Source organism: Oreochromis niloticus, linkage group LG4, assembly GCF_001858045.2.
Source record: "Oreochromis niloticus isolate F11D_XX linkage group LG4, O_niloticus_UMD_NMBU, whole genome shotgun sequence".
Classification (NCBI taxonomy): Eukaryota; Metazoa; Chordata; class Actinopteri; order Cichliformes; family Cichlidae; genus Oreochromis; species Oreochromis niloticus.
Genome location: NC_031969.2, coordinates 19,664,641 through 19,683,301, shown reverse-complemented (window position 1 = coordinate 19,683,301; position 18,661 = coordinate 19,664,641). Strand labels below are relative to the sequence as shown.

Below are 18,661 nucleotides of genomic sequence, written 5' to 3'. Positions count from 1 at the left end.
TACATATTGTAAAACGCCTTTTATAACACAGCTATTTCCTGAAGTCATTTTCTAGATAATGATTCTTTCTCAGTGCATTGTTCACCAAGATTTAAACATTTTTTTTATAATTAATTATAATTCTAACATAATTTGTCACATATTCACAAAAGTAGCAGCCTTCAGACACAACCTGTTTTTCACATTTAACAATGATCTTTGTTTACACACTGGCATGCTGTTACATTAATGCACACACAGATGCACAGCAGAGATTCAGTGTGGACTTTGTAATTACTGAAGAAAACAAAACTGATGAGACCAGGACATAATATAAGCCATTTTAATAAAATAGCATTTCAATATTTATTGTGAAGAATAAACACAGATGACAGTTTAGAAAGGTTGTTGGGAGCAAGGAAGCAACAAATAAAGAGCATGACAAGAAGTCTGAATGTGTCCTTGAAAAAAAACAGAAACTCTAACTTTACAAATAAATCAATAATTTCAAAACAAACACCCTTTGCTGTGGCTCTAATTTATGAAAACCTTTCAAAAAACACATATTTGTGCGTGAAAGGTTGAGATGAAAAACTACTTTTCACCTCACAATCAGACAATTAATTCCATAGTGAAAAGAACTACTGAAATTAAACATTTGAGGATGGATACAATGTAAAGAGAAAAAACTAGTCCTGCAGCTGCATGGAGATGGAGCTACTTACCCTAACTGACCAATCAACGTTTACAAGATAAATTGCAGGAGTCATTACATTATACTACTAAACATTTTAGAAATCCCTACCTTTAAATATCTGTAGGTAAATAAAATTACAATTTTAATTGTAGTTTTAGATAAAATACATCAATATTCCATTTAATTACAGGGGAATTACACCTTAGTTGTGGGCTGTATTATAAAATGTTACCATGTTTTTATCTTCTGTGTTAAGTAGACTGATTTTACATGTACTGAAATGTGCTATATAATTGCCATTGTCATCTGGATGAAACATAACTAAACTCATAAAATAAAATGATAGATTTGAACTATATGTAGAGTGATGTAATGTAAATTTCTTTCAGTTTTTCTCAAACTTCTTTGTCAGCCTCAAGATTTGAATCATTACAAGATACATGTCTTACAGAAATAAAAATCCAAAATCACTGGTAATGACATTCTCAAAATCAAAGTCAAATATCACCAAACAACTTTTAAAAAGACCAAATGAAAACAAATAAAAGATTACTGAGACCAAATCAGATGTTGTTGTTGGTTTTTTTTTTTGTTTTAATCAGCACTTCCTCTGGGAAAACCTGTTTGTGACCAGGCTTCTGCTGTTTCTACCCAGTCAGCAAATCTGAAACATCCAAGAGCAAAGGTTTGACAATGAGCAATAACCAATGGAAATGGAAATAATATAATGTATACATTTTTTAAATCCTAATATTGATTGTAAAACTCTTCACACTAAAGAATACTAATTGCTATAATTAGTTTAAATGTTAAATTGCAGATTCCCCTAAAATGGACCCATTGTAGCCTATGCTGATCAGCATATTTACTTAACATAAATGTTAACACTGTTAAGGACAAAAAATTGTTTACATTTTTGTAAAGTTTTAAAATATTTATTGTAATACCATTGATAACATATTAGGAGTTACCCAGTAAGGGACACTTCATCATCTGGAGTGCCTGCAAGTTGATCATAATGTTTCTTCACCATATCAAGCTCTGTTGAAACATCTGAAAAACCAAACACTTTTTGAATTGTTTCCCCCCAGAGTGTTTCACATAATTATGTGTGTGACTCGGTAATTTATAAGGTAATTTTAAAAAATAGATAGACAAATCGGTAAAACAGCAGTGGTATCAGGTACAAGATTGCACAGATGAAGAGAAAAGGAATAATTACAGCAAACTAGCCTGTTTACCTGGAAGTAAGCTCCCATCAGTTTTGAATGAACATTTAATGGATTCCTTTGTAGTTTTCTCCAGAATCTCCCGGATGTTTTCCTATTTTTAAAAAACTAATCACTTATCACAGATAAAAATGTGTTAAAGTAAAAAACAATGACATTTAGAATTTTTTCAGACTGGATTAAAAATATAAATGGAAACATACATTTTTGTATAAGTCTAATCCAGTTCAACATAGAAAAAGCCTTCAGGTGAGCTAAAACAAAATACGGTCATAATATTTCTTCATAAAACATGACAAACCGTCAAATCATGCAACTTCTCCAACATGGTATTTTTTGCCTGCTCAAACATGTCCTTCTTTGAGTGCACATGGTTCTTAATAGTCTCCCTCATGCAGTACAGCATGCCTTCTCCTCTAAATTCTGCAGCCTCTATAATAAGACAGAAAGCTCCAATCAGATTTCTCTTACTGAATAATGATAAATATAAATATGTGTTTTAGTGCCAAGTTGTGAATCTCTGATATTATTTCTTACTCTTGTAGCCTTCTTCCATAATGTTCTCAATTGTCTCTGTCAGACTGCTGTAGACTCTTTTCTTCTGTTTCCGGATGATTCTGTTCAGTTTTGCCTTCATTTTTTCTTCCTTAGAGACAAAACATGAAATATGGATGAACATCGTTTCAAATCACAAGTCACAAAACTAATGTTAATTTTTCATGTTTTACTTTACTGTACTTTACTGTCTCAACTGATGTATAGGAAAGTCTCATCTCTTACCTCTGTCTTGAGAAATCTGAGCTGCAGTTCAGCATTTTTGTACTTTTCAATCAGAGAATCAGTGTTAAGTGAAAAAGTCTTGATGACTCCGTTGAATGCTCCACATTCTGAGTCATTTCTGAAACACGTAAAAAATTTGGTTTATAATGAAAGAACTGGCAATTTTATTATCATTATTTAATGTTTTTATGTTAAAAATGTGGTATGTAATAAATTAAATATTTTGGATAATATTATGTGACTGTTTAGAACTTGTTTTTTTTTATTACAGGAAGGTCTTTTTGAATTCTTCACCAATGCTGTCAGTCAGACATGAAGCCAACTTCATGTTAAGGTTTATTAGTTTCCCGTTTTTTGGTTTGTAGACGCCACCATTCTCAACAACCTGCTTCAGTACCCCGCAAAAACCACTGTTCCTTCCCTGGAACACAAAACAATTATTTAAATATATATTTGTGTAAAATGTGTTTTTTTGTTACAACTAGAGTTAAAATACATACTTGATACAAGAAATTCTTGAGTTTTTCTCCATATGAACGTTTGGATTTCTCAACGCCATCAGCAAGACATTTTTCAAAAGCCAGAGAGGTCTTTTCCATCTCTTTTCTGACATTATCAAGTTGGAGGATAGTGATTCTCTCAAGTTTTGCACAAATCCTGCCTTTTTTATCACCCTGAAAAATATTTGAAGGGATAAAACCATAAAAATACTTGTTGTTTCTTATAGATTTATGAACTTCACTTGGTTTTAAAAGTCACTCTCCTTGATTAATGAACCTGAGAAGTAAAATAGAACAGCAAAAATACATGAATCAATCGATCACTTAATAACTCATGAATTAATAAATAAACAAAAAACAGAATTGTAAACACAAAGACAAATGAAAAATGCCAACATGTAAGCGAATGTTGTTGTGTATCTTTTACTTGACCTTACCACTCCTCTGGAGTTGGCTCCTTGAATCAAAGACAGAATCCCATAAGCTCCACTCACATAGTTTACTGTCTCTGAGTGACAGTCATTGAGCTCTTGCAAAAATCCCTGAAGTTTGGTTATTTCTGTTAAGAAATTTCAGTGCCACAGTTTGACATTACACACTATAATTCAAAATAAATAATTCTTCTTTCAGTCAGAGCAAACTAAAACAACATGTGCACTGAGACTTCACCTACCAGTTTCTTCTGGACTTAGATGCTTCCCTTTTAGGAACTCTTTGGAGCTCACTGTGAACACTTTGAAACTGTCATCAGTGAAGTGTTTCTGCGGAAAAATGATTAAATTTTAAAGCATCCTTGCAACTGTGGAGAGTCTGTATTATTTTCTATCAGCCAATAAAACTCACCTTAATCTTGCTTCGTTTGTTGAATGCCTTCCTTACTCCATCCTTGGCTTGCAGGTTTCTTTTAACTATTCGATCATGGATATCAGCTGATGAACTACAAGAAATGTGCAAATATGTACTGTTACCATCATCACTATTATCATGACCATCATTAATCTGGGGCAGGCTGGGTGGTTTTGTTTTATTCTTGGCCTTTTTGGGGAAATGTGTAAAATCTCCCTTTCTGACCAAGCTGAGCTTTCCCTGACTGTTGCACACCTGTAACTCATTGTTAACACGTAGATCGTATTTAAAGACTGGCTGTGGCAATGTTTCTCTGCCTGATGGTGGTGGTACTCCAGTTTGTTGCATCCTATTTTTAAATGTCTGGTCTGGTTAATATCCTCTCACACTCCTACTTGCTAACCTGGGTTGTCAGAGCCTCACACCAAAATACTTACCTGATCACTACAGACTCCGTCTCAGCCGTTTTTCTAAACAGAGTAAGAAGAACTCCGAATTTCTCTGAAAACATTTGATTTTGTTTCGTCCCTGCGAGTTATTGGATACTCTCTCCCAGACCACCACCTTAGGGTGGTGCTCTCTGCTAATACACCAGTTCATTTTATATATTTGTTTCATGGTAATTAAACCTCTTAAGCTTCAGTTGTGTGAGTCTGCCTTGCAGGTCCAGTCATTTATGATGATATGACTTTATTTGTTTAATGCATTTCTCTTAAAAAAAACAAAACAAACAAACAACTTCTAAATATGGGAGATCGGTAGCATTTATTCGTAAAGCACTTGGAGAAAGGCCAGCATGTTTTATTTGGATCGTGACATCAACACACACTTGCTTACATACAAAGGTTTTTTGTCACAGCAACTACTTTAACTTTGTTGCTGAAGGACAGTGTAATGCTACTTATGCTTTACAATGTAGAATTCTTGAATTACTCAATTGTAAGGACCAGGATATGCATGATTTCCAATAATATCATACATTATGTGCAACATACATTAAAGCTGCCATGATGTCATTTGCATGTCTTTCTCCTCCTGCTCTCCTGTTATTACTCACCCTCTCCTCTCTTGCTGTCCCTCTAGAACTAGAAAATTCCACTGCCTGTCCCACTCTCCACTATTCCACTCTGGCCAGGGAATTCTGTTTATTACTCAGTCCACCATCTTCAGTAAACCTTATAAAACTGTATCTGCCTATGAGACTCCCTTTGAGCCAAATGTTCTGCTTTCATTACAACAAAGGCTCAACCCTGTGCTTCATTCTTTGTCTAGCCTGGGTTGATCTTATATGGAAACACCCTGTAGTTGGTCAGCATGCAAAATTTACTTACAGATCATCTGAGTCATCAAGAACATCACACTTGTTGCAAATAAAATGAATTTGCTGACATTCGCCACCATTTCCAATCAGACTACTGACACTTTCCAGGATCTCCCAGGCCTCTTTCTCTGATGCTGCTCGATTAATTTCAGTCACAATCCACACAGTAGAACAATCTCCAACTATCTGAAAGGAGAATAACATGTCTCAGTGCTTAATAGAAAGATGACTGTTTACAGACAACACAGTATAAGCAAAGAGCAGTAAATGTGAATTACCCCTTTCCACATCTGATCTCTGCTCTTGTTACAGTCACCATTTCCAGGAAGGTCCACAAGTGTGACATGCTGGAGAAAAGGATTGTTTGGCACCCTGACAGTCACACACTTCACTAGTGGCCAAAACCACTTTTTTCCTTCATTACCTTCTCCTTGTTTTGAATCACTTCTTGTGTACTTGACAAATTTTGCAGAGAGTTCATTAACCTGCAATAAAAAACAAAAGTAAAAAGCTTAAGGAAATTCGATCACTAAAAGTCGAGTCATTCGTTTTTAATCTCACATTTAAATGATTACATCATGTCATGGTTCTGGGTCATTTTGACCCAGCATTTTCAGTTTCTTGTGTTTTGGTGTTTTTTCTACATTATGGTTTATTTTCTGATTCATTAGTTAGTTGTCCTGTTTTGAACATTATAATCCTGTTATCCAGTGTTAGTCTGGTTAAGAGTTTTGTTCTTAGTTTGAGTTCAGTGTCTAGTCTGTGCCTGTCATGTTCCCTGTTTTACTTTGAAGGTCCGTGTCTCATGTTAGAGTGACCAGTGTTATCCTCTCCTGTGTTGTCATTATGTTTCATTCAAGTCAGCGGTGTCCCCATGTGTCTCCACTTCCCCTGATCACGTCATGTATGTATTTAAGTCCTCTGTCGCCCTTTGTCGTGTTACCTGTGTTACCCACCCCATATTTGGTCATAGTTCATTGTCACAGTGTGTTGTCATAGTTCAGGACTTAGTAGTCAGTATTTAATAGTTGGTCTTAGTTTCCTTGGTTTTCATTTTCAACACCTGCCACCAGCCCTATAAAGGCTTCTTTTTGGTTCTCAAGTTCCGTCTCGTTGCCTCTGTCTGCTTCTGGGTCCTCAACACAAACCCACACACGGTCTGCCTCCATAGACCGTGACAGTACAACACGACCACATATTGGACACAGCAGACCGCAAACTGTTCAAGCGCCAGGAAGCAGCCATCGCCACCCCCAGCTGGAGGGGGAGCTCCGCTGGAAGCCGTGGCGCGCTCTGGATTATGAGCGGCTATTCCATGGAACTCCGCTAGCTTTTGTAGGTCCTCAAAGCTGTCAAAAGGCTCTCCCTGTGGTCCCACTGGCACCCAAGCCTTGACCGCTCCAGGTGGGAATCCTCCGCGTTTCCACACTCATGCTCCGGCCTCTGATTGGTTGTGCCCAGCGTCTGAGGCTCAGCTGCGCACTCTGCCCGCTTCTTCTGACCATAGGAAGCGGCGCACACGCTGCTATAAAATGGACCCTGCTGTGTCTTTTAATTTAAGAGAATATAAACTCACCCCAGACACGTTCGGTGTTTCCCTTTTTCTGTTCTGCTCCTTCTGAGCTGGAGAAAAACTCATGTTTCTCAGACTGTGAACACTGTAAGATTTAAGACTGTTAACACCAATAAATCAAAGACTGTTGTTTCAAATAATGTTTTTCATGGCGGAAAGGATTTTGAATCCATCTTTGGTGAATCAGTGTTTTCCAAGCCTTGTCGTGTGAACTCAGACACTGTAATTTCAAACACTATGATTTGTGGTGGTAGAAAAGTCAAGCTTATATTGAATGTGTCAGTGTTTTCTGCGCCACCTCCTCTGCCTCCTATCTCTGTGCTCAGAGCAGCTAGGGCCCGGCCTTCTCCTTCACCCGTGCCAGTTCCTCGGGTGAGGGTGGCACCCTTCCAATAGCCAAACCCATCTGTTCTCTGATTGGATTGTTAAATTTGTGATTGACATGACATTGGCCAATCAGATGAAAGGAAGAAAAATGGTCAAAATTCATACTTGTAACTTGAAACTTGAGTGCAGAGTTTCACACGTATCTTTTTTACACTCACACAAATTCTTTTTACACATACAAATCCTGATTTACAAATACAAAACTGATTTACAAGTGCAAAATATTTATGACCACAATTTGAGCCCATACTGCCAGGTCACAGTCTGTCTCCACACCTGTACCTAATCCTCGAGTGGGAGCGGCTAGGGTTCAGAAGGTGCCTGCACCCATTCCTGTCTCCACTGGAAGCTCAATTGAGCCCGTCCAGCTGTTTTCCTTGTGTTCTGAAGGCTCAGAAGGCTTAACTCAGCCACCATCCTCTCATCTTTGACAGCAACGTCGCTGAAAACTGGCGTAAGTTTGAGCGCGAATATGCCATCTTTCTCAGCGCTGCCCACAGTAACAAAAAATGCTAAGACTAAGGCCTATATACTCCTCAATCTGGTGGGACCAGAGGCCATCAAAAGAGAGTGATCATTCATGTATGCCCCCGCAGTCATATCAGCTGAAGGCGTAGTAGAAGTCGCCATGGAATCGAGGGAAAACCCCGCATTTCTAAAAACAAGTTCAGGGAGATCTGCAACCCAGAGACCAATGTCATAATGGAGAGGCACAACTTTAACAAAAGACAACAGAAACCCGGTGAAATCATTGAAGCATATGTGAGCACATTAAAGAACATGGCCAGAACCTGCAGCTTTGTTGCACTACAAGACGAGCTAATCAGAGACAGATTAGTATGTGGTATAACCAGAGACAGCGTCAACGGTTCCCTGCTTAAAGACATGGAACTCGCACTTGCCAAAGTGGTGCATATATGCCAAATAAGCGAGCTCACAGATCAACATAGCAAAGCCCTCTCTACACCAAAACATATTACATCTGCTAATGTGGACGCTGTACAGATTAAACATGGCAAGTTCAAGAGGAAAACAAATAAACCCCTAATGAACATTCAAAATTGAAGAAACTGTGGAGGTTCACATTCAGCCAAACAGGAGCAATGTCCTGCTTTTGGACAACAGTGTCACATTTGCAAAAAATACAATCATTACAAAAAAAACAAACCAATGCAGATCAGCAAAACCACATCAAAAAGGCAACAAGTGAACCAGATTTCAGAGGATACCAATCCAGACAGCTATGAGATATTTTGCATTGAGGAACAAACAATGCAGGGCGAGAACAAACACATAAAAGAAGGATATTTCACAGTCAAAGTTTTAGATAAGGCCCTCAAATTAAAGGTAGACACTGGGGCAAAGTCCAACGTAATCTCATTAGACACCTAAAGAGACATCTGCAACAGCAAGTCACAAAAACAGGTAAATCTCGTTGCTTTTGGAGGCACGAAGATTAAGCCCACAGGCACAATTACTCTCAAGTGCAAGCTAGCTGGGCAGTTATATGACCTGTATTTTCAAGTTGTAAAACACGATGTGCAATCCATTCTCGGATTAAAGGACAGCGTGCGAATGCAACTGGTTAGTTTCAGCAAGGAAGTCTACCATGTTGACATAGATCAGGATGAGACACTAGCACAGAAAGTGTTTCATGCAGACCTGTTTAAAGATGAAGTCGTTGACTTACCTGTAACCTACTCAATGAAATTTACTCCAAACATGTCACCTGTCGTCAACCCTTCAAGGCGCGTTCCTGTTCCCATGCAGAAATGAGTTAAAGAGGAACTCCAAAGAATGCAGGCCTTGGGAGTAATTGAACTGGTGGAGGAACCCACAGAATGGGTATCCAACATGGTCGCAACACACAAAAGAATACCAATGATGTTCATTTCTGCATTGATCCAAAGGAATGTGAACAAGGCACTAATGTGACCTCACCATTCCATGCAAACTGTGGAGGAAGTAGCTGCTCAGATGTTTGGAGCAACCATCTTCTCAATTCTGGATGCGAAGAGCTCCTTCTGGCAAATCAAACTAGATGCTGCCTCATCTCTTCTGACTACATTTGCAACACCTTTCGGCAGATTCAAATTCTTGAGGATGCCCTTTGGCATCAACACCGCTTCTGAAGTCTTTCAGAGAGACATGGAAGAGATATTCACGGGATATGTCATGATTCGGCTGTGTGGCAGGAAGGAATTGGACCCAAACGCAAGCTCACGGAGGAATGAACTCAAAACACAGCTTTATTGCTGGAGAGAAAAAAAACATACAAACTAAACTGGAAACTATAACGTATTACACGGAGAAACACACGGCCATGAATGAGGGAGAACGCGACACCGAAGAGAGGGAGACTTGGACATACACAGAGGGTTAACGAGGGAAGTGGGGGCACATGGGGAACACAGGTGACACTGATAATAATAACGAGACACGGCAGGAAAAACACAACACTGACGTACACTGACAGGAGTCTGTCAAAGTAAAAACAGGAATTACACAGAGGCACAGACAGGAAGGGAGGAGAGAACACGGGGAGAGCTCAGACATAACGGGCTGGCGAACACATGGAATAAAACATGAGGGGAACGAGGCAAGGGAACTGAGCTACGTGGAGGAGGACACAGGGTAAAGACATGAGGGGGGAATTCTAATAAACTAAACTGAACAACCTAGGAACCACAGCATAAATAGAGAACAAAATACAAAAACACAAGAGAACTAAGAACGCTGGGTCAAAATGACCCAGGACCATGACAGGATATTCAATTCAATTCAATTCAATTTTATTTATATAGCGCCAAATCACAACAAAAGTCGCCTCAAGGCGCTTCATAATCATGCACAGTGATTGTAGATGACTTCCTAGTGGGAGGAAAAGGAATAGAGGAGCATGACAAAAAATTTTAAAAAGTCCTGGAGTGGGCCAGACAAGTAAAACTCCCACTGAATCCAAAAAAGTGCAAGTTCAGACTCAAAGAAATGAACTACGTGGGACATATATTCACAGATGAAGGACTAAAAGCAGATCCAACTAAAATCACTGCGATCAAAGTAATGCCACCACCAGAGGACAAGACAGCTCACCGTTTCCTGGGAATTATCAATTACCTGGGAAAGTTCATCCCGAACTTAAGTGAACTGTCAGCACCACTTCATCAGCTGTTTCACAAGGGTGTGGTGTGGAGCTGGGCTCAACATCACCAGGATGCTTTCAACAAACTTAAAGCGTGCCTACTTCAATACTATGACAGGTGCACAAAACAGTGACTCTCATATGTGATGCTTTCCAGCATAGTCTAGGAGCGGCATGCCTTCAGGATAACAAACCTGTGGTGTATGCATATGGTACGCTCAGATAGAGAAGGAGTCACTAGCTGTAGTCAAAGGAGCTTGCAAAGAAAAGCGTCTGGACTTCTTTAAGTTGCTTGAAGACGTTTCACCTCTCATCCGAGAAGCTTCTTCAGTTCTAAGGTCAAACTGACTGAAGAAGGCATATTAAAACGGGTAAGAGTTGATTAAAATAGGAATCTGTTGTGTGAAGAGGTAAGGGTTTATACTGCGATTTAAAAAAAAAAATAAAAAAAAAATAATGCTCTACATAATAGACCTGGACCAGTCTTGGATCCTGTTAACCACAGTTATCACAAGAGCAGATAAGTTTTTTTCATTTAGATGTGATCATCTAAATGTCATTGGGGGATCTCAGTAGGATCTGTTTTGTTGTAATCACTGGATCTTATTTTTAGTGTGTTTGTTTTTTGGACTTTTGAATCTATGCTGAATTCTGTTTTCAGAAATGAGTTATGTTTCTACTTCTTAGTTTTTTCTTAATTTCTTCAGTTCGCTTTTTTGTCCAGGTTGTCCTAGTTTCCCCTGTGAAGAACACAGGGGAAACTAGGACAGCATCCCCAGTATTTAGTCTATCATGGCTGTCTGTTATAGTCAGTCTGGAACACAGCGGAGTTGTTCAGTGCTGACGCTCACAGTGCAACACTTGCAAGAATGCTTCCTATAAAGTAATATGAGAGTTTTTGTCTTACTGATTCACATGTCAAAATCTTCTGCCTGGATTGGAGAAATTCTGGAATTTCTTTGAAATATTTGCGATCCATGAGGTTTTCAAAGGACTTTTTCCAGTCTTCTCCATACAGTGCTGACAGCTTTTCAACAGCATCATGATAATCATCATCTTCCTTTTCCTGATTTTTATTATTGTCAAGAAACTGACGAAATGACCACAACTCATCACGCCACTCCTACAAAAATAGATGACATGCCATTTATTGAGGCATGTACCCAGCCTTATGCCCCAAGAACTGCACTGTAACACATGATTTTGCTTAAAGTACAAATCGAACTTTGGGAATTCATTTTACCTCCTTTGTGATGAACTCAATTTCTGCCTCATACTTTGAGCTACATGTGTTAGCTTCCACTTTGATCATGACTGAGGTGCAGGCATTGACACTTCCTGAGGGTAAAAGATTCTTTTCTTTGATGATGGCATTTATCAAAGAGCTCTTTCCAGCCCCAGTTTTACCAAAGACACCAACCAGCTCCCTCTTGTCTATCTCCAAATCACTGATCTTTTTCCTGTTGAACAAGATTTTAAATATGGGTTAATGATTCAGTCATGAAAACATTTTAAGCATGCTTTAAAAAAAAGAGTTTAAAAGACAGTTATAATGGTAATAATGGTAGTTATTATCAAATGAATTATCACTACATATTTCAGTTTTATACACTTGTGCCACCAATTGTTTACTGTATGTTGTTTTGATCCACACCTTCCTTTTTGTGTCACCTAAACTGAAAATGTTTTCCCAAAGAGTTGGTAGATGCCAGGAACAGCAGAAAATGTAGTTAAGTCACCAAAACTTCCTAAAAATATCAGTCTTTGTTGGTCTTAATTTGGATGGTTTGTTTTACTACTGAATCATTCCGTCAACTATAATTGTACAGCTGTAAGTCAAAAGTATAACGTAAAAAAACTAAACAAAGAACCGACACATCAAACAGACTGACACAAGAAACAAATTGGTGAATACTGAATCAAAATTGTTCATGTACAGGAAACACAATGACTTGATGTTTGGCACTGTTGTCTCACACCACTATCGGGGGCCTTTTTATTTTGAGTTTACGTGTTCTCTCCATGTTTGCCTCGGTTCTCTGCAGGTACTCTGGCTTTCTCCCACAGTCCAAAGACATGCAATTAGTTCGTTTAGGTTAATTGGTGACTCTAAATCCTCATCGATGTAGTTATTCATTCCTGTGACTGTATCTTGGTGTAACCATTGTGACATTCATAAAGTTTAATTGGATTAAATTACACATAACTAGTAGCTTCTGAGTATGTTTTATAGACATTTTTGCTATCTTTAAAAACAATCTGTCTTTGATCTGTTTGTGAAACTGTCACATGATCAGGAGTGGAACCAGGCCCATACATTACAAAATATGAAAAAAAAATACTCACTTTAAGAAAGCACTGAGTTTGTCTTGGTCATTTAGTCTGGAATGTACAAATGTCATGATGCTTTTCACATCAGAAAATATGATTGCTTCTGTGGACATAAAAGTAAAGAACTATTTGGAAGGAATTATAGACTAGAATAAACAGAAAATGTAAAATCTCATTTTAAAAATACAAACAAAACCAACCTGTGTGAATCAAAGTATATCAGGAGCATAATGTGACCACTTACCAATCAAACTTAGTATACCATGCATCATGTGACTGTTAAATTTTGACAACAGCCCAAAGAAAAAGTAATTTCTAGCATCAAAGATGATGTTGGACAAATTGTGCTGCACAAAATGTAACCCTATAGTGGCTTAAACTGTGACACTGTTTAGAAAGAGACGTAAATACCTGCAAATCCTGGCATAGACAGACGCTGTCGCTTAGCTGGTGACTGCAACCTGCTGGCATCACTTTCAAGGTCTGATTTTCTCTTTCCTGATTGGATGAAAACAGACAAAACAACAAAAAAAATAAGAACAAAAAACACATTTCTCTCAGCATTGAAAGTTATTCTTAGTAAAGTTATGTAGACTGAAAGGCATCAATATTTTTTGCAAACACAGAATAATATGAGATGCAATAAATACAATGCATGTGTCTCACCTGTATCACTTGTGGATGGCAAGACCTGAGGATGAATATCAGTTATACAGGAAATTATCACTATTTGCATTGGCATTGTTCTTTAACAAAATTTGAAGGACATTAACATACAAGTTTTACAATCAACAAACTTAAATGCATTTATGTTTTCAACCAGAAGACTGGTGAAGAATACATTACAGGGAGTGCAGAATTATTAGGCAAGTTGTCAAAGGAATTTGCAAAGAAAAGCGTCTGGACTTCTTTGAGTTGCTTGAAGACGTTTCACCTCTCATCCGAGAAGCTTCTTCAGTTCTAAGGTCAAATGGCCGAGAGTCCCAGATTTAAACCCAGTGGGAGTATCCCCCCAAAGAGGGACAAAGGACCCCCTGGTGATCCTCTAATCACATGACCCAAGGTGTGAAAGCGGGTGTGGTACCTAATCAGCCAGGGTTTCGGGTGAGCTCATTGTGAAACCTGGCCCCACCTTGTCATGTGAATTCCTGAGGTCAGATGGCCCAGGATGTGAGTGGGCGTTAAGGCGTCTGGGGAGGGAACTCAAAACTGGATTATAGATGGCAGACAGTTGGTGTCGTGCCACATGACAAGGTGGGGCCAGGTTTCACAATGAGCTCACCCGAAACCCTGGCTGATTAGGTACCACACCCGCTTTCACACCTTGGCTCATGTGATTAGAGGATCACCAGGGGGTCCTTTGTCCCTCTTTGGGGGGATACTCCCACTGGGTTTAAATCTGGGACTCTCGGCCATTTGACCTTAGAACTGAAGAAGCTTCTCGGATGAGAGGTGAAACGTCTTCAAGCAACTCAAAGAAGTCCAGACGCTTTTCTTTGCAAATTCCTTTGACTACGATGACCTGGATGACTGAGAACCTTCACAGACATATTAGGCAAGTTGTATTTTTGAGGAATAATTTTATTATTGAACAACAACCATGTTCTCAATGAACCCAAAAAACTCATTAATATCAAAGCTGAATGTTTTTGGAAGTAGTTTTTAGTTTGTTTTTAGTTTTAGCTATTTTAGGGGGATATCTGTGTGTGCAGGTGACTATTACTGTGCATAATTATTAGGCAACTTAACAAAAAACAAATATATACCCATTTCAATTATTTATTTTTACCAGTGAAACCAATATAACATCTCCACATTCACAAATATACATTTCTGACATTCAAAAACAAAACAACAATAAATCAGCGACCAATATAGCAACCTTTCTTTGCAAGGACACTCAAAAGCCTGCCATCCATGGATTCTGTCAGTGTTTTGATCTGTTCACCATCAACATTGCGTGCAGCAGCAACCACAGCCTCCCAGACACTGTTCAGAGAGGTGTACTGTTTTCCCTCCTTGTAAATCTCACATTTGATGATGGACCACAGGTTCTCAATGGGGTTCAGATCAGGTGAACAAGGAGGCCATGTCATTAGTTTTTCTTCTTTTATACCCTTTCTTGCCAGCCACGCTGTGGAGTACTTGGACGCGTGTGATGGAGCATTGTCCTGCATGAAAATCATGTTTTTCTTGAAGGATGCAGACTTCTTCCTGTACCACTGCTTGAAGAAGGTGTCTTCCAGAAACTGGCAGTAGGACTGGGAGTTGAGCTTGACTCCATCCTCAACCCGAAAAGGCCCCACAAGCTCATCTTTGATGATACCAGCCCAAACCAGTACTCCACCTCCACCTTGCTGGCGTCTGAGTGGGACTGGAGCTCTCTGCCCTTTACCAATCCAGCCACGGGCCCATCCATCTGGCCCATCAAGACTCACTCTCATTTCATCAGTCCATAAAACCTTAGAAAAATCAGTCTTGAGATATTTCTTGGCCCAGTCTTGACGTTTCAGCTTGTGTGTCTTGTTCAGTGGTGGTCGTCTTTCAGCCTTTCTTACCTTGGCCATGTCTCTGAGTATTGCACACCTTGTGCTTTTGGGCACTCCAGTGATGTTGCAGCTCTGAAATATGGCCAAACTGGTGGCAAGTGGCATCTTGGCAGCTGCACGCTTGACTTTTCTCAGTTCATGGGCAGTTATTTAGCGCCTTGGTTTTTCCACACACTTCTTGCGACCCTGTTGACTGTTTTGAATGAAACGCTTGATTGTTCGATGATCACGCTTCAGAAGCTTTGCAATTTTAAGACTGCTGCATCCCTCTGCAAGATATCTCACTATTTTTGACTTTTCTGAGCTTGTCAAGTCCTTCTTTTGACCCATTTTGCCAAAGGAAAGGAAGTTGCCTAATAATTATGCACACCTGATATAGGGTGTTGATGTCATTAGACCACACCCCTTCTCATTACAGAGATGCACATCACCTAATATGCTTAATTGGTAGTAGGCTTTCGAGCCTATACAGCTTGGAGTAAGACAACATGCATGAAGAGGATGATGTGGACAAAATACTCATTTGCCTAATAATTCTGCACTCCCTGTATAAATGACCTTTTTCTTAGTAAACATCTGTGATCCTACAAGACAATTCTTTTGCATAATTAAGTCCCAGTCCCAAAGACCTACAGAGATGGTTGGCAAACCCCCTAGCTAGGGCAAAATGTATATTCTCCAACCCCCTATGAATTAAGTTTTTAGATTCAGTCATTTATTGGTTTCTGTAGAGAGTGGTCAGTCTCTATAGACCAGAGAATGGAGCTTTACTTTGTCTCAGGTAGTTGGCTCATATGTCTGAAATTCAGTATAATCCTTACCTGAACCAAACCAGCTGCTTCTTCATATTCCTGTTTACACTGCAGATAAAAAGTGAAAAGCCGATTACAACACTGAGCACTTAAACATGTATTGAAATTGTATTTGTCATATAGATACTAAATCTCAAGGAAACAAAACTATTTTTTAACTTACTTGAAAAGGAATGACTGGTTCCTGATTTGAGTTTTGTTCTTCCTACCACAATCAAAACAATTCAAATCTATATTAGTACAGAATTAACTAAAAATATGCTAAATATTGTTACCAGTATTGGGCAAATTGCTTTGAAAAGGTAATTAGTTATAGTTACTTCTTCAAAAAAGTATTTAATTAGTATCTGGGTTAAAAGTAAGTTATTACTAGGAAAAGTAACTATTGCATTACTTTAAATGATGCTTAAGGTGGATGAATCATCAAATTGCTAAATCTAAATGAATTTTCATGACTTTTAAGTGTTTGGGGGGATTTTTTTTCCCCTTTGGATTATTAATTAAAACCAAGGACAGAAATAATAAAATGATAAGTCGCTATCACTTCTACTTGTAGTTTAAGTATAGTAACTATACAGTATCCCTTTCACAGTTAACACTAAAGGGTAATTATATTCAATCAAATATGAGCCATGATATATTCTGCATATTTGTTTCGATTACAGTAAATGTTGCTATGACTGTTTAAAGCAGCGACATTTACCCTGAGGGCCAGGTTGCCCTTTTGATGAATCCAGGAGTAACAAAGAAACCGAAACTGGTATCCCGAAAAGTTCATTGTTTTTAGTTGGAGAAACGTTTCGTCACTCATCCAAGTGACTTCTTCAGTCTCAGCTGACTGTAGGTTTCACTTGTTTTGCCAAGGTAGGTATCCCCGACAGAATTTGTTTCCCTTGCATCGGGAGCGTTCGCTGGGCAGGGAGAGCGGATCCAACTGATTCCGCCTCCATTACAACCAACTTAGACGTGGAAGTAATGAACTGTTTTAGTGAAAAAGTGAAAAATGAGTGTCATTACATTACCGTTCAGTTTGTGGGTTACAACAGAAAATGATACATTTATTGTTCTCACGTGTTATCGGGCGGGATTATTTCAATAAACCAAGGACATTTTGACTGATAATTATTTATATCCTTGTGTAACTGTAGACAGCTAAAACCTCCGAAATTTCAGGAGCAATGAGTCATTATCAGAAGAGTTTCAGAACTAAATATCAAGAATGTGTGCTTCCGACGCAGGGGGAACCTACCTTGGCACGGAATTTAAGCTGTTATAAATTCGGTGACAGATTTTAAATGACATTAAAATCTGTCAAAAACAGGTCAATCATATATCTCACGAAGAACACAAGTAATTTAGAGATCATTCCTATCACAAAGTAGCTGCTGTCGTCAATTTTTGGCAAATTAAATGTTATATATCCTTTATTTATCTGGATAAAAAGTAATCAACAATTAAAGTGTTTTTTCCAGGAGAGAGCTAGCCAAGAGCAGCAAATATAACAACTATAACATCACAGTTCTATATATATATATTTCATATATATATATATATATATATATATATATATATATATATATATATATAAAAGAACTGGATTGATGACAATATGGGTACAAATACGCATAAAGTCATAAAGATACTAAGAAAACAGATAATTTCTTTATTTGATATACATAACCCCTTCATAAACCCTGTTGACTAAAGTGTAATTACTGATACAAGTAAATATGCTAGACGTAAAAAACCAAAAAAAACCCAAAAACGCTCTTTGGCGGACGCTCACCTCCCCTGCCGGCGGTCTTGCTCCCATGCGGCAACCACAGAACCGGCAACGTTGGTCTTCTGAGGAGAGTTTCAGCCGGTCTAGATGGGGCGGAATCGCAGCGGCCCCAAACTGAGCCAAAAAGTTTTGTAGCACCCGTGTCTGCTGCTCAGTCTGGGCCTGCAGATCTTCCAGATGACGCCGGTACACTACCACCTGCTGCTGCTGCAAGGCCGCCAATTCGGCCATCGTTTGAACCAGTATCTGAGCTGACTGGAGGTTCTGTGGGTTTGACATATTGTAGCGGCAAGCTGGGCGCCACTGTAACACTCTGTTACTGATCCGCGTTACGACGCGGGCACACACAAGGAGACAGTTCTGCGTCACGTTTCAATAATCCTCTTTATTCAATTCACAACTCAAAGCCACTCGTTTCACACACTCCAACTCTCACTGCCACAGCTCTCTCACTTCGCTCTCAGTTCTCCAGGCCCCAGCAGTTCCTAAAATAGGGAGAAATGTAATCAGCATGACAGCTCTTTCTCCCAGCCTCCCTTGCCGCTGTCACCTGAACCCGCTGCTCCACCCCTCAACTGGTGCTAAACCACAAACCAGAGTGTGTCTTGTCGTTTTCGTTCAACTATTAGCGCACCATAAGAGTTCTAAAACAAATTCACCTGTAAGAATTAACGTAAGTGATATTTTTCAGAAGAAAGGTAGCAAATGTTAAAGCATTTAATTAATTATTAT

General features: G+C 38.9%; 1 protein-coding gene across 2 annotated transcripts; it reads right to left on the bottom strand.

The window, feature by feature from the left end:
- Positions 1–306: 306 nt before the first annotated feature.
- On the bottom strand, positions 307–18,494 carry LOC102082117 (nuclear GTPase SLIP-GC). Of its 2 annotated transcripts, none has more exons than XM_019357911.2 (21): positions 17,933–18,494; positions 16,310–16,351; positions 16,156–16,194; positions 13,452–13,476; positions 13,197–13,283; positions 12,801–12,888; positions 11,698–11,914; positions 11,362–11,577; positions 5,631–5,837; positions 5,363–5,538; positions 4,029–4,122; positions 3,859–3,946; positions 3,623–3,744; positions 3,186–3,359; positions 2,955–3,106; positions 2,686–2,803; positions 2,443–2,551; positions 2,207–2,337; positions 1,918–1,999; positions 1,624–1,729; positions 307–1,340 (listed from the first exon to the last, which is right to left on the bottom strand). In XM_019357911.2, the coding sequence occupies exons 1-20, from the start codon at positions 18,206–18,208 to the stop codon at positions 1,644–1,646; spliced, it is 2,529 nt and encodes an 842-aa protein (XP_019213456.1). In that variant the 5' UTR covers positions 18,209–18,494; the 3' UTR covers positions 307–1,340; positions 1,624–1,643. The 2 variants fall into 2 exon arrangements, with proteins under 2 accessions (XP_019213456.1, XP_019213455.1); XM_019357910.2 differs by having other exon boundaries at positions 1,648–1,729.
- Positions 18,495–18,661: the final 167 nt, after the last annotated feature.

Excerpts from the sequence above, each read along its gene's own strand:
- LOC102082117 (XM_019357910.2), bottom strand. The coding sequence starts at position 18,208 with ATGTCAAACCCACAGAACCTCCAGTCAGCTCAGATACTGGTTCAAACG. Across the intron at positions 11,915-12,800 it reads AAACTCAGTGCTTTCTTAAA|GAAAAAGATCAGTGATTTGG; the intron begins GTGAGTATTTTT and ends CTTGTTCAACAG. Across the intron at positions 3,360-3,622 it reads GAGCCAACTCCAGAGGAGTG|GGTGATAAAAAAGGCAGGAT; the intron begins GTAAGGTCAAGT and ends AATATTTTTCAG.